General features: G+C 39.0%; 1 protein-coding gene across 1 annotated transcript; it reads left to right on the top strand.

The window, feature by feature from the left end:
• Positions 1-1,513: 1,513 nt before the first annotated feature.
• Positions 1,514-21,015, top strand: mia3 (MIA SH3 domain ER export factor 3). The gene is made up of 28 exons (XM_084737132.1): positions 1,514-1,682; positions 3,640-3,773; positions 3,876-3,962; positions 4,101-6,246; positions 7,713-8,042; positions 8,350-8,480; positions 12,127-12,258; positions 12,583-12,604; positions 12,707-12,795; positions 12,915-12,992; positions 13,866-13,976; positions 14,062-14,133; positions 14,215-14,319; positions 14,454-14,576; positions 14,705-14,792; positions 14,952-15,004; positions 15,137-15,227; positions 15,893-16,031; positions 16,221-16,383; positions 16,478-16,513; positions 16,640-16,707; positions 17,561-17,646; positions 17,833-17,946; positions 18,571-18,633; positions 18,721-18,767; positions 18,888-18,956; positions 19,860-20,253; positions 20,712-21,015. Exons 1-28 carry the CDS (start codon positions 1,562-1,564, stop codon positions 20,939-20,941), a joined length of 5,322 nt encoding a protein of 1,773 aa, XP_084593258.1. The 5' UTR covers positions 1,514-1,561; the 3' UTR covers positions 20,942-21,015.
• The last annotated feature ends 16 nt before the right edge of the window (positions 21,016-21,031 follow it).

Below are 21,031 nucleotides of genomic sequence, written 5' to 3'. Positions count from 1 at the left end.
GCTTCTTCCTCTTGTGTGTTAATGGGGGTTGGCAACCTTCTTTCTCTTCTTCCTATGCTAACTTGACCAGAAGTGAAGTGATCTGGCTGAAACTGGATTTATGTTTACAGTTTTTTCTGCATTAGTGTGTTGTTTTGCATGTTGTGTAATATCTTAAAGGCTCTGATAAGATAGTTAGTGTATACCAGTGCTTTTCAGTTTATTTAAATGTCAAGGTATCAGTGTTTATTTATTATTTATATAAATTGTAGCCCTGTTATGCTACACACATAGAAATATGTTTTTCTGTTCCTTCAATTGAATGTTTGAGCTTAACTGTACATAATGGTGTATGAGTTTGGTGAGAGAGAGGGTGTTTAAAGAGTTTGTCTAGCAATTAAACTTATATGTAAAGATTCTGGATTTTATTTTATGACAGAGCAGATTTCAAAGTTTTTAAAAAAGATGATTGAACTTATTCTGTGAAAGGAACACGTTAGATACCAATTATTCAAAGCAGAGCAATTAATATACATGTCAAAATAATTCTGGAGGGTTTTTTAATTTGAATAAAATAAAAAATAAAACAATGTATACAGTTACTTATATGTAAAGATGGCTGGTAATGACATAACAGTTATTGAAACGGGTCTGTTAGCAAAATGTGGCAGCACGTATTGATTTCCTTTTCTAAACTGTATTTGGTAACGGTTTTGTTATGCTATGTTTTTCTGTTCTGTTCAACACCATTTACATTATTGGGTCTCTGTAAATAATATTATAAAGAGTATGGTCTATATCTGCTCTATATGAAAGGTGCCCTGTGGTGATTTGGTGCTATACAGATAAAATAGACTTGACTTGACTTGACCACTTGTAACAAAGATTAAATAATCTTTCATTAATCCCAGAATGTGGACATTTAGTGTTACAACAGTGAAGGAGATAGCACAAAAATCATCAATTAAAAAAAGCAATAAATGATCATTTAGCAAACAAGCAAGATATAAACAAAAGAAAATAAAACACTAAGAACAATATAACAACAATATAACAAGAACAAGTGTTTGATAACCATTGCAAAAATGTGTATAACTATATAGTTACTCTGTATTCTCTATATTATATTCTGCATAAAGAATATTGGCTGGTATTTCAGTATTGTAATTATTTTACTCATCAATTGGCTTCAAAAATCCAGTATCAGTCATGCATACCTAATCACAATGCAGCAGTTCAAATCTTTATTCTCAGTGGAAAGTCAAATATGCATAACAAGAAAGACCTGTTTTTCAGTCTCTTAAATCTTTTTTTGCCTAATGTAGTTTGCCCTGGGATGTATGATATCTTATTCTAGAGGAAAGTGACCGATGAGTCTTATTTCTCGTGCAGTTTCTCTTTCGCTGCATCTGTTTGGCATTGTTTCCCACAGTCACAGCCTGATCCAGCCCTGACATCCTGTGAAAACCTATCCGTGCCTACACCCAGCCGGATCTGATGTGCTGACGTGTCGGCTCCTTCAGCCCACTGCTCATGCTCCAGCAGCAGCAGCAGAACCAAGCCAGTCAACAAAACTGCCAGCATGGCAGCAAAACACTTTTACCGACAAGGCTTTTTATTACTTCTATTTAATTTTATTTGCACCGCGGCCTTGGAGAAACGCTTCTCCGACTTTAAAAGATGCGCCGATGAGGAGTGCAGCAGTAAGTTTTTTAATGGCTTGTTGGAACTATTAGCTTCCTCAGGACTTCAAGGATGCATCCTCTTCCCGTATCCCGATAACGATACTACAGCCAGCCATAAACTGACTGCGCCTTATCTCTGAACCTGTTGCCAGTCGATATTTATAACCTGGATGGCCTTGTGTAGTTGTTCTGATGCTGTTTAGCCGTGTGCTGCTCTTTATAAACGGGTGAAGCTAGTCATTAGCCTGGGGAGGTTATTCGTTCAGACGCAGCCTGCGTTGGCCGGTTGCCTGGCAGCTCCGGCCTGTATATGTGTATAATGGAAGCTAATGCTAGCAGCTAATTAGCCACCGGTCGGTTGCTTGAGGTAAAAGCTCTGCTAATGGTACCTGAGTAAACATTAGTTATCATTAGCTAACAGCCTTTCTAGCTCTATTGTTGAGCAACGTTAGCTTTGGTTGTTACTTCTCAGCTTGTAATACTGCTTAACACAACCTAACGTTAACTTGCACAGTTAGCTTAACTCTTAAAATTTAACGTTAGCATCACGACAGAGAATTCAAATCAACATTCTGATAAACCAGATTGCCATTCAGGTTTGCGTTGCTAGATTTGAGCCAACACAGGTCAAGCCTGGGGGGGGGTTGTTACAGCTGTTCATCTAAAAACATAACTGAAGTGTTACCCACAACCCAAAAAAGTTTGTGTAGGTGATACGAGATTGTTATATTGGCAATATTGGCAATATAATCGCGGAAAGCTAGTTTTGAGTAATAACACAGTAAACAGTAGTTTCATTAACACATAAGAAGTTTTAAACCGTTATTTGAGTCTAAAGAGAGGACAACAGGGCCACAACTAACAATTATTTTCATTATTGGGTCATCTATTTTCACAGTTATTAGGTTAATCATTATTAAGCCAACAAAGGTTAGGCCTCAGGGGTCTGCTGTGACAGCTGTTACTTCCAGCTGTTGTTACAGACACTGTTCACCTAAAAATATCACCAAAGTGTTCACCACAAACCAAAAGGCTGGCGAAGGTGATAGGAGATTGTTGTATCTGCAACGTATTATTAAGGAAAGCTAGTTTTGAGCTACAAAACTGTAAACAGATTCGATTTATTAGATTTAGATTTTTTGACACACAAAACAAAGATATCAAGTAGTAAGGTCAGAGTAGATTAGTTACTTTACTCATTTACTCTTCATTTTCCGTCCTTATGACAACGCTGGAACCAGTGTTTGACATTTCTGCAAAATGACTGACGTGATTCATTGATTATCAAAATAATTGGAAACCAGTTTTTTTTTTCAATCAACTAATTGGTCAGATGACTTATCGTTGCAATTCTACAGGACTAAAACCATGATATTTTGGCTTTAATACTTGTAGAGGTATGTCGAGCAGGTAATGCAGTTAGTCAGCCTCTTCTTGTTTGTCATTTTCTTTAGATAGGCTTTCAGTCTCATTTTGTGTAGCATATTTTGTAAAATGCGCAATATTGTAAGGCTGAATCCATTAGTTTATTTACAGGAAATTACACAGCATTGATTTTTGATAAATAATGACTTAAGTAGTTTTTCAGCAAAACATACACAAAATCCATTGCATTTAGCTTTTCAAAGTAGAATATGTGCTGAATTTCTTAATATGCTGTTACATTATTTTGGTTTTGGACTGTTGGATAGACAAAACAAGACACTGAAGTATGTCAGCCTGGGCTTTGGTTGTAATGAGCATTTTCTGCTATTTTCTGACAATACATGGACTGAAAGCTTAACTAATTAATGAAGAAATAAATGACAGCTCAACTGATAAATGAATGAAAATAAGGCATATGAATGAATCTAGTCTGAATGCATCTTGGAAAATTAGTTGCCAGTTTGGCCTTTTGCATTCTCTAAATGAACACCATATGAAAAATAAAATATTGATAAAGCTTACTCTGATGATTCATATTTTGCTTTCACAGTGCTTCTGTGTCGGGGAAAAGCTGTGGAAGATTTCAGTGGGCCAGACTGTCGGTTCTTGTCTTTCAAGAAATCAGAAACTATCTATGTATACTACAAATTGTCAGGCAGAAGGGCCGACATCTACGCCGGAAGTGTAAGTATACTGTGGTTAATAATTAATCAGTACTGGATAACTTCTAGGGATGGTTGTAATCCTCACCACATCCTTAACACATTCTCTTGTATTTGTCAATAGGTTGGAAGTAATTTCGGCTATTTCCCAAAGGACCGTCTTGCAGTTAACCATGTTTACACTGACAAAGAATATGAAATTCCAGCAGAGGTATGAAAAATATCTTGTTGACTAACTGAACTAATTAGACTGATCTGAAATACAGTGGAGCTTTTAAACTATCAACATAATGGCACTTTCCCTGCAGTTACCATCTTTGCAAATTTCATTTTTTTGTCTTCTTTTCAGGAAACAGATTTTGTCTGTTTTGACACTGGATTTGATAAGTTTAAAAATTATGACATAGACTCGCTGTTATACTCTTCACCGGAGGTGAATATTAGCGAAAGTAAGGGAACATCTGACCAAATCCAAGTGGAAGAGGATGCACGGAAAGAAACACAGCCATCAGCAGACGAGGCAGTTGACAGTGAAACACAAACTGAGCATCATGATAACTCTGAGGATCTTGATAAAGTCCCAGATGATCAAAGTGCCTCTTTACCTGAACTTGAACCTGATGTGGCAACTGAGTCACCCTCTACAGAAGAAGTAGAGACTGAAACAGCAGCTACAGCTGATGCTACTGAAAGAGCTGCACAAGATCTTGAGCAAAAAGATGCCGCAGAATCTGTTCTTGAAGATGTGTCCGAAAAGAGTGAAACCAAAGAATCACCCACAAAATCTGAAGGGGAACCTGTGGCCAAAGATGATTTTGTTTCTGAAAATGAACCAGTCTCAATTTCTGAAGGGGTGCAAATCCCTGAGCTAAAAACCACCCTTGGAACAACTTTTGATGCCGTCACCTCGGATGACGAAGTCACTAAGAATGTAACACCATATGAAGAGGAGGAAAGCGAACATGTGGAGAATCCTCCAGAGGATGACACTGATGTTAAAGTTGACACTCCATTGCTGTCTTTCTTTGAAAGAAATGATAACACTCCAGAATCCAGTTCTCTCAAAGAACACGAAAGTCCTCCAGCAACACAAGATGATAAACCAGAGACCGTAGAGGACAAGAACATGTGGACATCTCTTGGAGACGCTGTTTTTTCAGTTGTCACTGGGGGAGAATCAACACCACACAATTTTAGTTCGGAGGAAGATGAAGACGATGACGATGAAGAAGAAGGAACAGCCTTAAAAACCACTCTGACGTTTGACGAAGTAAAGAAAGACATAGAAGAACCACCAAAAGATCCAGAGAACATAGATCCAGTTCGCCAAGATCCTCCTTCCAGTGCTGTACAAACAGATGAGAAAGAAACAAGTAGTGACTCTGAGAAACTCCTGTTTGACCATGATGATGAGAGTGATGGAGAAGTGATTGGACCTGAACATGCCTCTGAGGAAATGTTAAAACCAAGTGATGAGCTGATAAACCATCGAACAGAACCAAGTACAACATCGGTGGATCCAGTATCACAAGCTGATACTTCTGCTGTTCCTGAAGCTCAGAAATCAGATCTGAAAACAGAAGATGAACCATTTGAGCACAGTGAGGAAGAGGAAGAAATCTCCCAAGATTCAGGTGTTCAGGACAGTAGTGTTGCAATGGAGCGTAGTCTGGATTTAGACAAAGAACTGGCAGAAAATAAAATGGTTAATAATCAAGAAATGGCCAGTACTGAAACTGAAACACATCAGGAGGAGATGCAGTCAGAGAATTCAGATGTCAAAGATGATGAAAGGTCTGTAGATGACAACCTAACTAATCAAACACATGACCGTTTGATGTCAGATTTAGAGAGTAATAACAGTCAGCCAGAATTATCTGTGGAGGCTCCCAAGATTCATGAGGAACTTCTTGCAGAAGAGTTGGAGGGAGACAAAGATACAGAGATTCATGAAGAGAAAGACGAAGAGAAAGAAGAATTACTTGAAGACGAAAACGCACTTTCTTTCTCGCAATCAAATGACACAGACCCTGATGAACCCTCACCCGAAATAACTCAGCCAGAGCCGGAATACAGTGATAATGTGATGAGACTGACTCTGCTTCGAGACCACTTCACAGTAGAGAAGATGGAGCGCCTCCATAAGCTTCTGGGTCTCAAGAACCTATTCAAAGTGGAGGCCATGTTCTCTGACTTGGACACAGAAATGATGGCTACCCGTCAGTCGCACACAGGTACTACACAAGACATTGAAAATGCACTAGAGGGCATCCTGGAAGCCTCTGAGAACGCTATCCTGGACGAGATTGAGAAGATGCTGGATAGCCAGGGCACGAAACAGAACTCTTACCAAGATATGGACACAAGTAGCTTGGATGAAGAGACTGAAATTCTGGATGACTTCCAGGAGCTCGCATTCAGCCTGCGACAGAAGTACTCAACAGTCAGTGACAGCACACCTTTGGCAGCAGAAAAAGCATCAGACATTGACCAAGGTAGGTTTGTTTTTTATTATTTCATTACTTTAATTTGAATAGCTGGTAAGGGTTGTAGGACACCTGTAATTTGTACAGTCAGGCTGTGATTTGGTCGTAGGAATGATGCCAGAGGTGTCAAAAGTACATATAGTCTTTACTAGTAAAAGTACACGTTTGTCTTTTGCGAAACTTTGAACCATTAATCAGTCATCCAAGAATTACCACTCAAGCAACAACTCTGTTTAAAACCTGAAGAAAATCAGCGGAGGTCTTACTAGAATTCTATGGGCACAGATTCCATGTGCTGCTTAAGTGATTTGTATAAGCCTTGTATGTAGTCATGCAAATCATCTTGTCATCATGGTAACACACGAGTACATAAGTGCAGGTATTTTCCATGCATTTACTGTACAAGATGCCTCCTTTTCATCATGTTTCTGCCTGTCATTATACCATTAATGTAACAGTTATAAGGACACCGGTAAGGCGGAGTGATACATGCAGTTTTAAGTCCCACTGCTGTTGTACTCTATATCTACTCAGGAAATGCCTTTAGTCCAATCAAATTATGGGTTGGAATTAACCGTTGTATATTCTGTTTAGCCACTGTCAGGGACCTTTCACAGATAAGTACAGTATATTGCAAACAGCTTATGATTTACAGGCAAAGTGAATGCAGAATTTGATACTGTGGCACCGCAGATATGCAGCCCTGAATTGTCCTTTCAGACACTGTTAAGACAAGTATATCTGTTAAAAGGGATTGCTGTTCAGTTCACACCAGGCTTGCCAATCTCTCAAGTGACCATTGATGAAAGAAGTTCACTTCCCTGCCAACAGTGTATTGGTTCCACGGCTAAAATGAAAAAAGAAACGTGTTTATGCTTGACCTTACAGCCAGAGATCATGATTGTATCGACTATTTGATATCTTACCTCAAGTTACAGTTTTGTTTTGTTTTGTTTTTTTCAGGCTTTGTGTGAGTTGAATAAGTGGACTCTCTATTTGGTAGCTAGTATGTTAGCTCAAGCTATTTGATCCAGCTGTATCCAGCTTTGTGATGTGCTCTTTGGCTGACCTCTCACCTCCATAACTGACGATGCATTTTACAGTAGTAACAAGTGTGAACATGGCCCAGCATTGAACAACCACTTTTGTCCTTCATCTCAGTTCATTGAAAATTTAGTTTCATGTAGTTTACAGCCCAAGCACAGGTTTAAAATTGTTTGGCTCCAGGTCATTGTTGTACCAGCCCAAACTCTGCTAGCCTTACATGTCAATGTTTTCTCTTTCTCTTAAAAAGTCAAACTGCCCTCCTACTAAGCAAATACCACACTCTTGACAGAGCAGTAGACCACACCTGTCTCTAGATCAAATACGTTTGACGGCAACCCAAGCACAAAAGAGCTAACTAGAAATTTTTTAGACAGACCTGGAAATTTGCCTCATCGATTAATCACTGATTACTCATTTTTTCTTTGCAGGTGAAGATGAATTGAATGTAAAAGATGACACACCCCACATTGTTGAAGAAGAGGAGGTCGTCAGGGCCCCCGAGGCTGAGAGTGATGACAACCTCACAGCAACAGATCATGAGGAGAGGCCAGCAGAGACTAAAGAAGAGCAGATAGTTTTGGATGAGGTTCACAGTGGACCAGACGTCAGTGTGGAGGAGGATGGAGGACACTTCAATAAAAATAAAGACAATCAGCCAAGTTTCAGTGCATCAGAAGAGCTGCAGAAGGTCCCTCAAGCCACCCTGGAAAATCCCTTAGACATGGGCCTTGGTGTTGAGGTTGAACACTCGCCCTCAGGTTGGTAATCTAAGCTTTGTTTTTTTGTTTTTTTTCTTTTTCTTTTTTTTAATGAAGTTAATTGATCATTTGTGCCCTTGGTATACCTAGAAACAAACTGCTCAATTGGCTCCCATTGTGGATGTTTCTTTATCTCTTAAGATTACTTGAGTCTTCTGCCAAGCTCTTACCTTGTGTTCAACTATCAACTTTAACTATTTCTAATTCAGCAATTTCTAATTCAAGAGACAGTAAACTGTAATGGCAGATTTTTCTCTTCGTCTGCCAGTAGCACACACAAACTATCAGGTGTTTTTTTTTCTGCCAGGCTCTTTAGAGTCCATGGAACCAGCGTCTGAAATTCACGAAGAAGAAGTGGGATTATTCTCAACTGGAATTGTTTACATGGGCTGCATCCTTTCAATGATGGAGAGTAAAACTGAACAGTGGACCACTGAGGTAAGTCTAAGAATTGTAAGCTACTGTATACGCAGGCTTTGTCAGGTTAATTGTTTTTATTACCTGTGTTGTGCATAAATAGCCAATGGATATGGATACAGATATTTTTGGTTTTGTTTGTTGTTTTGCTTTTGTTGTTATTAGTTCCTTCTTTTGTGCCAGAGAAATAGTGAAATCTTATGCTAGATTAGTGGTTTTTAAAACAGGGTCCAGGGACCAACAGAGGTCCTTTAGTGGGTTGTAGGGGTCCCTAGCAAAAGGAGGAATAGAGCATTTTATCTTTTATGGTCAAGTTGGAACAACAAGGGAAGAAATAGGTTGGCTGTTTTTATTGTTTTTTATTTATAGTGGTCTTAATTTTATCCTTGACTGTCAGGACTTTATTGTCTTCAAAGCCGAAACTAAAAAGATTTACTCAAAGGAACTAAGACAAAATCCTCTCAAACGGGGGGTCCATGGTCTAATGTACATTTGTTGTGGGGGTTATTGACATGAAAAGGTTTGGGAACGCCTGTGCTAGCTAACTAACACAATATTCAACCAGGACAAAATTGATGCAACACGACATTGGCCAAAGCTATGCTTGGTGAATGTAATTTTGTTTGCAGATAGGCCATGACACAACAAGGCAAATATTGTTTGATACCAGTGCTTGGTCAATAAATCGATGCATCACTAATTTTAAATCCATAATGCAGAGGAATGCTTCTAAACCAGTGGTTCCCAACAAGCGGCTGTGGACAAGCACCAGGTCACACAACAATAGGATTTAGATAAGTAAAAAAGCATAATAATAGTATTAATAATCACTTCATGGGCTCTTCTGCAGGAATCTTGGTAATATGAAAACGACAAATGAACTGGCATGCTTAACTCAAATGTCTTTTTGGTGTGATTGGTGCGAATCTGGGAAAAAAAAAGACAAAATGTCAATTTTTCTGCTGCTGTGCTATTATAAAAGTGTTAATACTTAAAAATACTTATTAGAAAATGCTGACAATTTCATTTGCACATACTATGAAAACAGTCCCTAAAAAAGGATGTGTAAACCACAAGAATGTCCCGATTTGGTGTGGTAATTACTAATTACTTCAGCGTATTATAATACAAAAAACCTAAAACTTCTACAGAAAATAATAAAAACAAAACTAAAACGAAACATTTTTGAACAAAACTTGAAATGAGCAAACCCACCCTGGAAACTACCAGAAATGGAAACGATAATTAAAAACGGGATAAAAATAAAAAACTAATGACAAATACAAAACTATTATAGTCCGTGACATGGTGGATATTGGAACCTCTCTATCAGGGAACCGTCAAATTTCCGATTTCTCCTGAACGACCCACGGCCCTCCCCCCGTCTTGTTGACTGTCGCGGTGTAGGCTGAAGTTCATCACAGCCGGTGCTCAGCTGGCTGCTGCGACCACAACCGGCGGGCCTTATTTCGGAATGGAGAGGCAGATAATTATCATAAGATAAAGTCGTAAGACGAACTGTGTGCTGTCAAGCTAATTTAGCTTCTTAATCTTAGCCTTTTGTCCTAAAATTGTGTATATTTGAACCTCCAGCTCAGCTAACGTCTCGGTTGATGTCTGATAGTGAACAGGATAACGTTACGTTAATATCCGTTAGCCAACTGTTGTTGCCAGATTCTAACGTTTCTCGGCTCCTGTCTCGACTATCAAACGTTGTCGGTGTGACAGCATATTTTTTACTTTTCAGACGCTATAGGCTCTAAAGCTAACGGCTAATGTTAGCGTAACAGACAGCGTATTTAGAGGATAGCTAACGGTAACGTGCTAGCAGGCTAATAGCTGTCAAACTAGCATACGTGGGCTAGTTCCGCTCTTGTTTCAAAGGCTGGCATGGAGAGTGATACAGTACCCCGACCGGTAATGGAACCGGACCATGTTTACGTGTTTTTTCTAAAGCAGCTGCAACATGTAAGTGGAAATGAGCCTGTTTGACGACTAGCGTTAACACTTTAGTATTTATTATGCTACCTTGGTCTGCTGACGTGTTAATAAGCATATGGCTGGTGCACATTCACTTAAACATGAATTTACTCACCTAAGTCCTACATTCAGTTGATCCTGCCTTTTAGATGTTGACAGAGGATCTTCAGCTTCCATCTAGTTTCAGTCACATCTTGTTTTCTGTGTCTATTAGAGTTGGAATGCTCCTTAAACATAGCATTGTTACAGTCCTGCCTTTGTGCATTGCTAAATTGGAGGAAAAAAGTACGACTCTTGAAATGCACTTGACTGAAAAGGCTGAAGAAAGCATTTAAATTCCTCCATACAATGTGATATGTTAATGTATTTGTAATTCCTGCATTTCATTAGAACCATACAGTGTGTTTGTTCCTGTCTGGACTGTCATAATGCTCAGTTCAAAGGTTACTTTGTAGTTGGTGCAGTGTGCAGAGTTCTTCTTGGTATGACTGGACACAAATTCAGTGGTAAAAACTGTAAAATAAACCCAGCCTGTGGTGTACATAGTCATTCTTTGAATTTGGAAGTGGCAGGTGAATGCAGAAATTGGTTTCCTCCACTAAGGCACTACAGCAAAAGCAACCCTTTATAATAATGTCAGTAATACTTGTAACTCTACTCCTCTCAACTTTATTTATGTAGCACCTTTCATTTCACACTGACAACACAATGACATAAAACAAATTAAAATGCAAAACAGTGCTTTAGCATTAGAGTTTTAGCATTAGAGTTCAGCAGCTTAATGAAGGCTGGAACAAGCAAATTTTCAGGCAGTTTGATTTGCAATTTTGCACACAGTCTTCTTCCTGATGGCAGAGGTTTGTATTGAGAGAAGATCAATAAATAAAAGATACACCAGGCATAAAAAATAATGTAAAAATTATTTAAAAACTCTCAAAAATTGTAAAGCTGAGGTTAGAACATTACTCCAAATCAAAAGCAGATTACAAAAAAGGTCTAGGCTTTAAAATACAGAGAGTGCTTTCTATTCTAATATCCAGAGGCAGTGAGTGCCTCAGTTTAGGGGCATAAAAAACCGAAGGCACACTGGTACATTTATGGGGCACGTGAGGAACATTTAAAAGAAAAGTGATGGAGGACCTTAGTGATCTGGATGGCTTTAATTGTGCAATACTTAAAATACTTGTGACGTAAGAACATTGCTTAGTAGAGTTTTTGTTTTATTATCATTGTATGGTAATGCTCTGTTATCTTGATGAACTTTCTTCCTAGTTATGTGAGTAACAGTTCACTCATCAGTCAGTATCCCAGTTGAGGGGAACATTTAAATATCAGAAGTTGCTTTTAGGCTTAACCCACTGTAGGCCAGCTACAGGAGTGTCTCACAGTGCTGTGACAAATATTGACTGAAATGTATCGACTAAAATTATATATTGATTGATATTGATTTAAAAAAGTAGGAAAAATCTGTTAGTATTGTCATTATATTATTTACATTTAATTTACATTTTCGTCACAGTAAGAAGGGGGAAAGGGGGTTTTCTCTCTCATCATATTTTATCTCATTTAAGAATTGAGACATAGAACTCCTGTTGTCATGAATTATGTTTCACCAGCGTTTTAAGCTTTATTTCAGTACTTCTGATCGTGTTGCTGATTTCTCGATTTTGTGCTTGTGTGCCATCAGATTATTTCACTACTGCCAGAAGAGTGGAAGCCAGGGGAAAACTTGTTTGGCTGTCCTTGGCAAGCTGTTGTCATCACTGCTTTGGTTGGAGTAGTGACCTTCACCCTCTTCTTCTGGAAGACTGTGTTGGCAGTAAGTGTTGTATGATCGCTGCTCTCATCTCTGCACAAATTATGTGTGATTCACCACCAATGAAGGAAAAAATATTGTATTTGCGTATGCTTAGATTTAATTAGGTTTTGAATAATGGACATGATTTTCTTCCTCACATTAACTACCTGTGATTTAAGAGCAACATTTTTTTTTATATATCTGGATCAGTGTTGTATTAAAGTGTTACATTGTTCCTGACACGATAATCCAGTCATACAGTTGCAGTACATGATCATACTGTGAAAATTCTTTCAAAGTGTGCTCTGTCTAATCTTTACGTATTTCCTGTCTAAACCTTTTTAGGTGAAGAAAAGAGAATACCTCGGTGAGTTTTATTTATTTTTCATATTGCATTACAATATGTAGAAATGTAAAATCTGATTGTAAAATGGATTGTGTATTTTTTGTTGCCCTTTCATGGATACAGTGGATGAAAAAAGGCTGGCAGAGCAAATTCAGGCATTGAAAAAGGAGAAGAATGATGCTCTCACCAAAATGTCTGAGCTCGAGAAACAGGTGAGCTACAAATAAAATGTGATCAAATATCTATAAGCTATTTTTTGTAAAAAGTGAACATTTTTGTCTGTGAAACGTTCTCACTTTTTTCTTTTCTTTTCTTTTTCTTCTTTTTTAAGACTGAACAACTAAAAGAAAAACAAAAACAGTCAAAGGAATCTGTCAGTTCTACAATGAAAAGGATGCAAGACCTGGAGGTAAGCATGAAGAAATTAAAGATTAATTTTGTCTTTGTCTATTTGCTGTATTTGTACTGTGTTGAGTGTTTTTCTAAAAAAAAAAAAAAAAAAAATTAAGTGGGGTTGAATGAGGTACTTCACTGCTTGACCTTACCATCATTCAGCCTTTTCCTTTGGCAAACTGATGTTATGTAATCCAAATATTGCTCTCTCCAAACCAACCATTGGCAAAATCAGTAATTTTACCTTGCAGAACATGGAAGTTGCTAGTCTACAGCTGCCTCTATTAGTTAGTTTGTTTAAATTGCTGTGTTACCTTGGTGTGTTAATGGGTTATTTCAGATTCATCAAACTCACACAATAACACACAAACTAACCAATTGAGTCAGCGCTGACCAGCAACTCTTGTTTTCTGTTTTCTGTGTGTTTGCCGGGGTAGTCTGGTTGAGCGAGACAGTGATATTTAATTTATATAATGGGTGTTTCCCCTGTGTGATGGCAAGGTAAAGTGGTGAAAATATTCTGAATATGGTATACACTGAAACAGATTATTTTTTGTTTGTTGGGTTGTTGTTTTTTTGTTGGACATGTTTTGGGTGGCTAAAATATTTTTTCCTGCTGACCCTGTCCACAGTAGTACATTGCTTAGCCCCTCTCTGCTTCTATGAAGTGGGCACATGTTGCCATCTGCTATAGGTAATCCACTGACTATAAGTACCTCATACAACCCCAGTTCACGTAATCCGAATTATCCCTTTATGAATGGAGAAGTGTGCCTGCTGTACTGCAAAATGGTGTATGGGTGTTGTGTGTATTATGGACATCAAGTACAACAACTTCTCGTTTTCTCAACAAACTGTCAGTGATGTTCCTCTCATGACCTCTTTTCAGAGTAAGATTTTGGAGGCAGAAACAAAGAACAATAACATGGCTGAGGAAAAGAACAAATATGTGAAACTGCTCGAAGAAGAGAGGGCAGATTCTCTGAAAAATGAAACCAGGGTAATTCTTAAATATTTTTTCCCCTTTCCTTTTATAGCTTTCACTGTCATCTCATATTCATGATGCTTAACGGTTTCTTTAACAGATTGAGAAATTGGAGAAGTCAAATGAGAAGCTGCAGCTCAGCAGAAAAAAGATTCAGGAAGCTCTGGCTAAGGTAGAAATCCTTGCATAATCTCCTGCACATTTCAAGCTTATGGTTGCAGTTTCTCTTAACAACTGCATGTATTTGCCACAGACGACTGTTCTCCTGGACGAGGCCAAGATTCGGGAAGATGCCCGAAATGTTCAGCACAAATGTCTTGAGAAAGATTATTCAGCACTAAAAGAAGAAAATAAAACAGTAAGACAATATATAGACTTAATTGGATGTTTTGTCTGTTAACAGACATATGTGTTAATTTGAATTAGTAAATAATTTTGCCTTTCATCAATTGTTTTATTGTTGTTCTCTCCTGACCTTTCCTATTCTTACAGCTTAAGACTACTATCAAGAGCTGGGAGGACAAACACAAGGAGCTGAATGAGCAGATTAAAGTCTATCAAAAGTCTAAAAAAGAGCTGGAAGACTCTGTGGTGCTCAAAGATCATAACGTAGAGGTCAGGATTTTTTTTTATCTACTACTACTACTACTATCTTACAATTTTTCTTGATTATTATTTGTATATATTAGTCCTTAACTTAAATCAAATGATTAACTTACGCCACATCAAATGTCTCCTGGCAGGTGCTGTCTGAACTTCTGGCAGACCTAGACGCTTGTGATAATCAGAAAGGTGACACCAAAGTTTTAGCCAACGGGGAAGTCGCACCTGGTAAGTCCAACTCTGTCGCTAATTTAGTAAAATCATTAATACACATGCGGAATGATGCAGTAGTTTTTGAAGTGTCACCACATATTTGTTGTCAGACACAGTATATATGGTGTTCAGCTTCGTAACAGTTGGTTAACAGGCTTTCACTCTCTTTTTCAGACAAGAAGACGGCCATAAAGAACAGGATCAGACAAATGATGGATGTTTCTCGGGTAAAATGTCAAGATAACAATTGAATCTCACCACGTTACACCTGGAAAACATATGTTACTACAAACATTTCAAATAGTCAGAAATGTATTTCTTTTGTTTATAGTGTTGTCATTGAAATGATTTCTTTCCAGGTCCAGACCACTCTTACTGTCGTTGAAGAAGAACGCGATCGCTTCATGACCAAACTGCTGAATGAAGAAAAGACTAGAAAGTCACTTGAAGGTATGTTGGTCGTGTTTGTTTTGATGAAAAATTAAGTGTTTTGGCAAAATTGCACAAACATGTTGCCTTTGAATATGACTTTGTTCCCGCCTCTCTCTAAACATTAAGTGTACTGTGATCTGGATTTTTGGGGCTGATGAATACTCATAGCTTGAAGCAGTGTTGGCAGAACAGTCGCAGGTCATTGTGTTTTAAATATCAAACAGTTGAGTTTATGCATAATTGATTGATATGATTGTGTTGTGAAAAAACAAAGTAGTAACAAATGTATGCCTGTTTAAAGAAAAAGGAACCTAGAATCTTTGTGGCTATGTGAGTATAAATTTCTGAGTTTACGAAGCACACCTGAGAGCACCATGAAGTTCGTGTGTGTCTGTCAGAGGAGAGGAGCAGCACGCCTGTAAATGACGCCAGAGTAGAAACATTAACTCCCTTTGTGGCAAAGAGCCTTTCGTGATTTACTGATCTACGTGATCTACCTGGATTTTGCACTTGAGAGGTTACTTTTGGACTTTGCCGCTTCGTCACCTTACTTCACCTGGCTCTTCTGAACGGCTTTTATAGAGACGACTGATCAAACGATTTAGAATGAATATCAGCCATAACAGTCTGTGGCCAACTAACTGAAGCAGTCTTACAAAACTTATCATTGTATTTTGCAACAGAACAACACCAGGAGCTGGAACACGCAATTGGAACCCTCAAAAGCGAGAAGAGCCATGTTGAAAACCAGCTGAAGATCCTCCAGCAGAAAAATGAAATCATGGTTGAAATGTATCAGCAGAAGGAAAACGCCTTGCAGCAGTAAGTGACGCTGTAACAGTGAATCGACCCTTTTTTATCAGCTGCTTTTACACACTGAAGAAAATCTGCTGCCATTTCACCAACGTGTATATGAATAAGCTGTGACGTGTTAGCATAATCCAGTCAAACATGTCATGATGTGTAGGATGTTACTGTTATTGGAAGACAAGTGTTTCTGTGGCTTCACAGGAGGTTAACAAAGGAAGAGTTGGAGCGACGAAGCAAAGAGAACATGCTGTCTGAGGTGGGAGGAAAAGCTCTTGAGGCTGAAGAGCAGGTTAAAGTCTTAAGGCAGCGCATTAATGAAATGGAGGAGCAGATGAAGAAGACTGAGGAAGTCTATAAAGAGCAGGTAGACTTGTGAAGCTTGATTCAAATTAGCAAGTACAGGAGAAAAAAACATTCTAAAACCTGTCTGACTGAATGTCTTTTTTCTTCTTTCTTAGATAAAAGAACAAGAAAACAAAACTCACTCAAACTGGGTATGTTGCACATTTATTTTACATATGCCAATATACCAAAAATGGATATTTAAGCCAGTTAAATGTTAATAATAAGCTGAGGCATTGAGATTCTAGCTGCTCACTAATTCTTCATTATGTTTCCAGGTAAATGCTCGTAATGCAGAGCGAGCTCTGAATCAGGAGAAGCTTGAATCATCAAAGCTCCGTGAAAAGTAAGTGTTGGCAGAATTAATGAAAATTGTCCACACATGAAGTATAATTCAATTGCAGTGAGTCACATTTTTTTAGTGAAATGTGCCAATCCATTCAGTTCAGTTACGTTTCTTCCTTAAGCTAGTAAACAATAAAGCAAATGCAATGCCCTTTTTTGTTTGTTTGTTTTCCCGGTAACTATTTTGTGAATGCCCTGGAATATTTCAGTGCAGCCAGCAGATATAAGCAGATATGAACAGTTATGTTCATTTTTTTAGGCTTTTTGTTTAATTAGTTCAGCTCTCATTAAATGGACCACTGCAGCCAACAAAACATGCAGCTTTTACTTTGAGGGCGAGTTGGCTGTGCTTCTGGCTCTTGACTTTGTTGTTCAGTTTTCATTGTACAAATTTGTTAATGTCACAAGCATTGCAGTCACTTTTCTGTTCACTGGTTTCAGAAAGAAGAACAAGAGGTGATGTTAATTTGATTGTTTCTCAAGGCAAAAATGGAAAACAAAAAATTTATTGCAGTTGCTTTTCTGTTTACCTGCTTAAGGAAGAAAGATAATTAAACCGAAGGGACTGCTATTTTTCACTATGCAACATGAAAAACTGATGATGAATTATACTTGATGCACAAACTGAAAAATGTTTTAAGTGTGTTTTTCTGTGGCTAGAGCCAAAATATAGGCAAAAATAACAAACACTTGAACTTTTGGTTAAACAAAAGGATCAACTTGATTGTGTCACCTTGGGCTCTGGGAAATTTCAATTAAAATACCCAGCAGATTAATCAGCAATGAAAAATGAAAGTTGGGTAACCCATGGAACTGACTTTGTATCTAACCTGTTTTCTTTTATGCATGAACAGATTGGCTGTACTGACCTCCCAACTTAATGAGCGCCGTGCTCCCCTCTTCAGACCGAACTCTGGACAAAACGCAGGCCCTCGCCAAGGTAAGCAGGCCACACACCTTACCAGCTTTTCTCTCCATTGGGACCATTCTCATCCAACAGAGCTTTGACAAGAGGAGCCGGTTTTCCAATAAAACCCTGCTTTTCTTTTCTCATGTTTTTGCTGAAGGAGAAAAATGTGTCAGTAGTTTGTTTTCCTTTGGTAAATGAATGGTTTGATCATAACAGGTGATTCATATGGGCCCTCTCCTGTGAGTGGGGGTGCGCCATCCCCTCCATTAATGATAGAGGGTCCCAGGCGCCCTCCTTCTGCCCCAGTGGGGCGAAGAATTGACCCGTATGGTGAGTGACAGTGGATTTCTTCACCTTCTTTGATCTTCGCCACAGTTGGGCATCATCCCTACATCACAACTTCGTGTCCTTCAGTCTTTTCTCCTCTTGCACGCCTCACTTCCTTGTTTCTTTTCAGCTCTTTCACCCTCTTGAGTTCTTCCTTTTATTTCCTCCCAGAGTTAATTACACCCTGCATCTTCCTGGTACCTCTGCCTTCAACTCCCTTTTTCCTGCTCTTGTTTTGTTTCTTTGTTGAATCATTTAAAATGTCTTTTTTGTGTTGCTGTTTGTTTCACCTTTTCTACTTTAAGGATTATAAAAACATGTTTTCTCAATCAGCTTCAGTATTAAGTGTTAAACTGTTAATAAATAATACAGACTTTGGTTGTTTTTTTCCCAAATATTATCTTTGATATTTTTTTAGTGGTCATGAATTAAATACAATACAATTTGAAGTCAGAATGCTTTGTTCCTCTCAGATGACTTTCCTCATGGAGTAGAGATGACCAACCTTTTCCCCTGTATTAATTTTTTTACACTTCATTTGTGTCCTACACCTCTGTCTTCCCTGGAAAACTGCTAGAGTCTAGAGGGATTTCATTCTTCATTGTGTCTTGTTTTTTCTCCCTTCAGGTCCACGACCTCCATCAGACCCACATGGTCGTTTCGCTGACAACAAACACATGACTGGGATGGGTAGGTCTGATGCAGTCTCTGTTTTTCAAAGAGTTCAGCTTTGTCTTTAAATGCAGTTCTAACACCGCGCTGTTGCTCATCTTTCAGACATGATGGGACCCCGTAGCTCCTCACCTGCCAACATGGACGGATCTGTAAGTCTTTTTTTCTTATCAGACCAGACTCCTGTTTATATGATAAGTCTCCCTCCTTCTATCTGAGGGCGCAGAGCTCCTGCCTACATGTCAGTTGTGTATGTCCTTGCTCTGAAACAGACACAGGAAGTAGATCCACAGATAAAAGCAGAGACACAGGCTGAAGCCTCCACTGACAGTCCAGAGCCAGTGAGTATAGAGGCTGTCTGGTCCAGGTGTGACGGTGTATGCAAGCACTACCTCCTCCCTAAAACTGGATGTGGTTTGGGGAGAGATTCAAGGCGTTGGGCTTCACTGGGGCTGACTTAAACTTTGTGGGCTGAGTGTGTGGTTTGACCGGTTCTCACAGCACTGAATGAAACAGCGATTATTTTCTATTGAAGTCTAAACTTCAGCTAAACAGTGGAAAATATTAAGATCTGTAAAAGTTGGAACTATGTGTGTCAGAGGTCGAGTATTTGTGAAAGTGTTTTGATTTTTTTTCATCCAAATAATCATGGTGTGTGGTTACTTGTCATGTGATTGAGGCCTGGCAAAATGCACTTTTTGTTGGGATTTAATTGTGTGGTTTGTGGACATGAACACTGCATGACTAGAATTTTAATCCATCTAATGTCATTTATGTATGGAAGCCCATTTACATCAATGTAATGAAAAAATAGGTCGTGTAAGTCATTATAATTAGAGACTTCAACAAAATAATGACTTAGATACTCAGTCAGTACTGTGATATACCAAATACTTATGATAGTAACTCATTATGTTTAGATACCAACTCTGTTGTGAGATATTCATTATTATGAGATTAAAATGTATTATTTTGAGATGCTAACACATTTTGACAATGTTTCTCAATATTTTGAGATGGCCAGTAACTTGTTTGGAGATACTAAGTTGTTGTTTTGATATAATAAGTCATTATTTTGAGACACAAACTCATTATTCTGAGAAAGTTTCTCATTATAAAGACTTCTAGGTTCTTTTTTTTCCATCACACTGGGGGAATGGGCTTCCTTACAGGAAAAAAATAAAATTCTAGTGACTGCAACACAAAAGTTTTACTCATTTTCTGCCTTCTTGTGTCTTTTTCAGGGCCCTGGATCCTTCCTAGCATCTCCAATCAGGGACTCCCCAGGTCCCATGGTCCAAGGACCTCCACCCGGCCCTGGACCCCATGACCCTCTCCTCCCTCCTGGACCCCACGGCCGTCTGCCCCCACCTGGACCTTACAGACCTCCACGACCCAGCCTCTACCACCTCCCACCAGGTCCTCCTCCTCCTCATGGGCCTCCACTACCAGCCAATGGACACCCAGGTATGCCACTGCCTGGACCAATGGCAGGAGACTTTGGGCCTCGACCCGCCAATGGCCATGCATTCCACCCCAGGCCGGGCCCTGGACATATCATTGATCCTCGGGGTCCACCACCGCCACATTTCCGTCCCCCTCCGCCTCATCATTTTGGACCGATGCCTCCGCCACCTGGTGAGTTCTGCCCTTTTTTTTTTATTTTCAACACATCATCAGTTTGTGCTGTCACTGAGTAGTGCTGGGAAGTTTGAGTGTCATGTTGGTATATACTAGGTCTGGACTAGTATACTAGGTCTTATATTTGTGGGGATTTATTGGCGGGATCTGGCAGGAATGGAATATAATATTTACAAGTGTTTTTGTTATAATAACCTGAAAATCAAATAGTAAAATAGTATCGAAATAGTATCAAATACTAGATAGTAATAGTTTTATATATAATTTATATTATTTCTATAATGTGTAAAAGCCAAAAAGGTGCAAAAAGGCACCCGCTTGTTTTGAGTGCAAAACTGTGGCTATCACCTGAAAGCAGTACATAACACTGCAGACTTGTACATACAGTATAAATTAACCTAGTTTTTTTTTTTTTTTTTTGAAGCATTATGACACTTATGACTTGTTCTCTTTAGGTGTCCGTGGACCTATGGGACCACGTCCACCCATCCCTCCTGACATGCGCTTCCCAGGACCTCGTGACCACACTGGTGCACCAATGAACCTGCCTCCAGGTGTCCCTCCCCACCCTGCACCCGATGCCCTCCAGAACTCAGCGGGAGCTCACAGCGGCCCCGGACAGGACCTGCATGTGAGGCAGGAGGCCCCTCAGGACTCAGCGAGGCCCGCCATGGTCAAGCCTTAAAAACGCCACCAGCTACAGCAGAGGACTTGAACTTACCCCCAAACCCATCACATTAACAACAACCCCAGATCCAATCCAAACATAGGTCAT

This window comes from Lutjanus erythropterus, chromosome 15, assembly GCF_056507025.1.
Source record: "Lutjanus erythropterus isolate fLutEry1 chromosome 15, fLutEry1.hap2, whole genome shotgun sequence".
In the NCBI taxonomy this organism is placed as follows: domain Eukaryota; kingdom Metazoa; phylum Chordata; class Actinopteri; order Lutjaniformes; family Lutjanidae; genus Lutjanus; species Lutjanus erythropterus.
Note: the sequence above shows the minus strand (reverse complement) of the source record. Positions and strands in the feature narration are given on the sequence as shown.

Bases quoted from the DNA above. Each gene is read 5' to 3' on its own strand.
- mia3 (XM_084737132.1), top strand. From the start codon at position 1,562: ATGGCAGCAAAACACTTTTACCGACAAGGCTTTTTATTACTTCTATTT. The intron at 12,993-13,865 runs GTAAGCATGAAG...ACCTCTTTTCAG, and splicing joins AAAGGATGCAAGACCTGGAG to AGTAAGATTTTGGAGGCAGA. The intron at 18,634-18,720 runs GTAGGTCTGATG...CTCATCTTTCAG, and splicing joins CAAACACATGACTGGGATGG to ACATGATGGGACCCCGTAGC.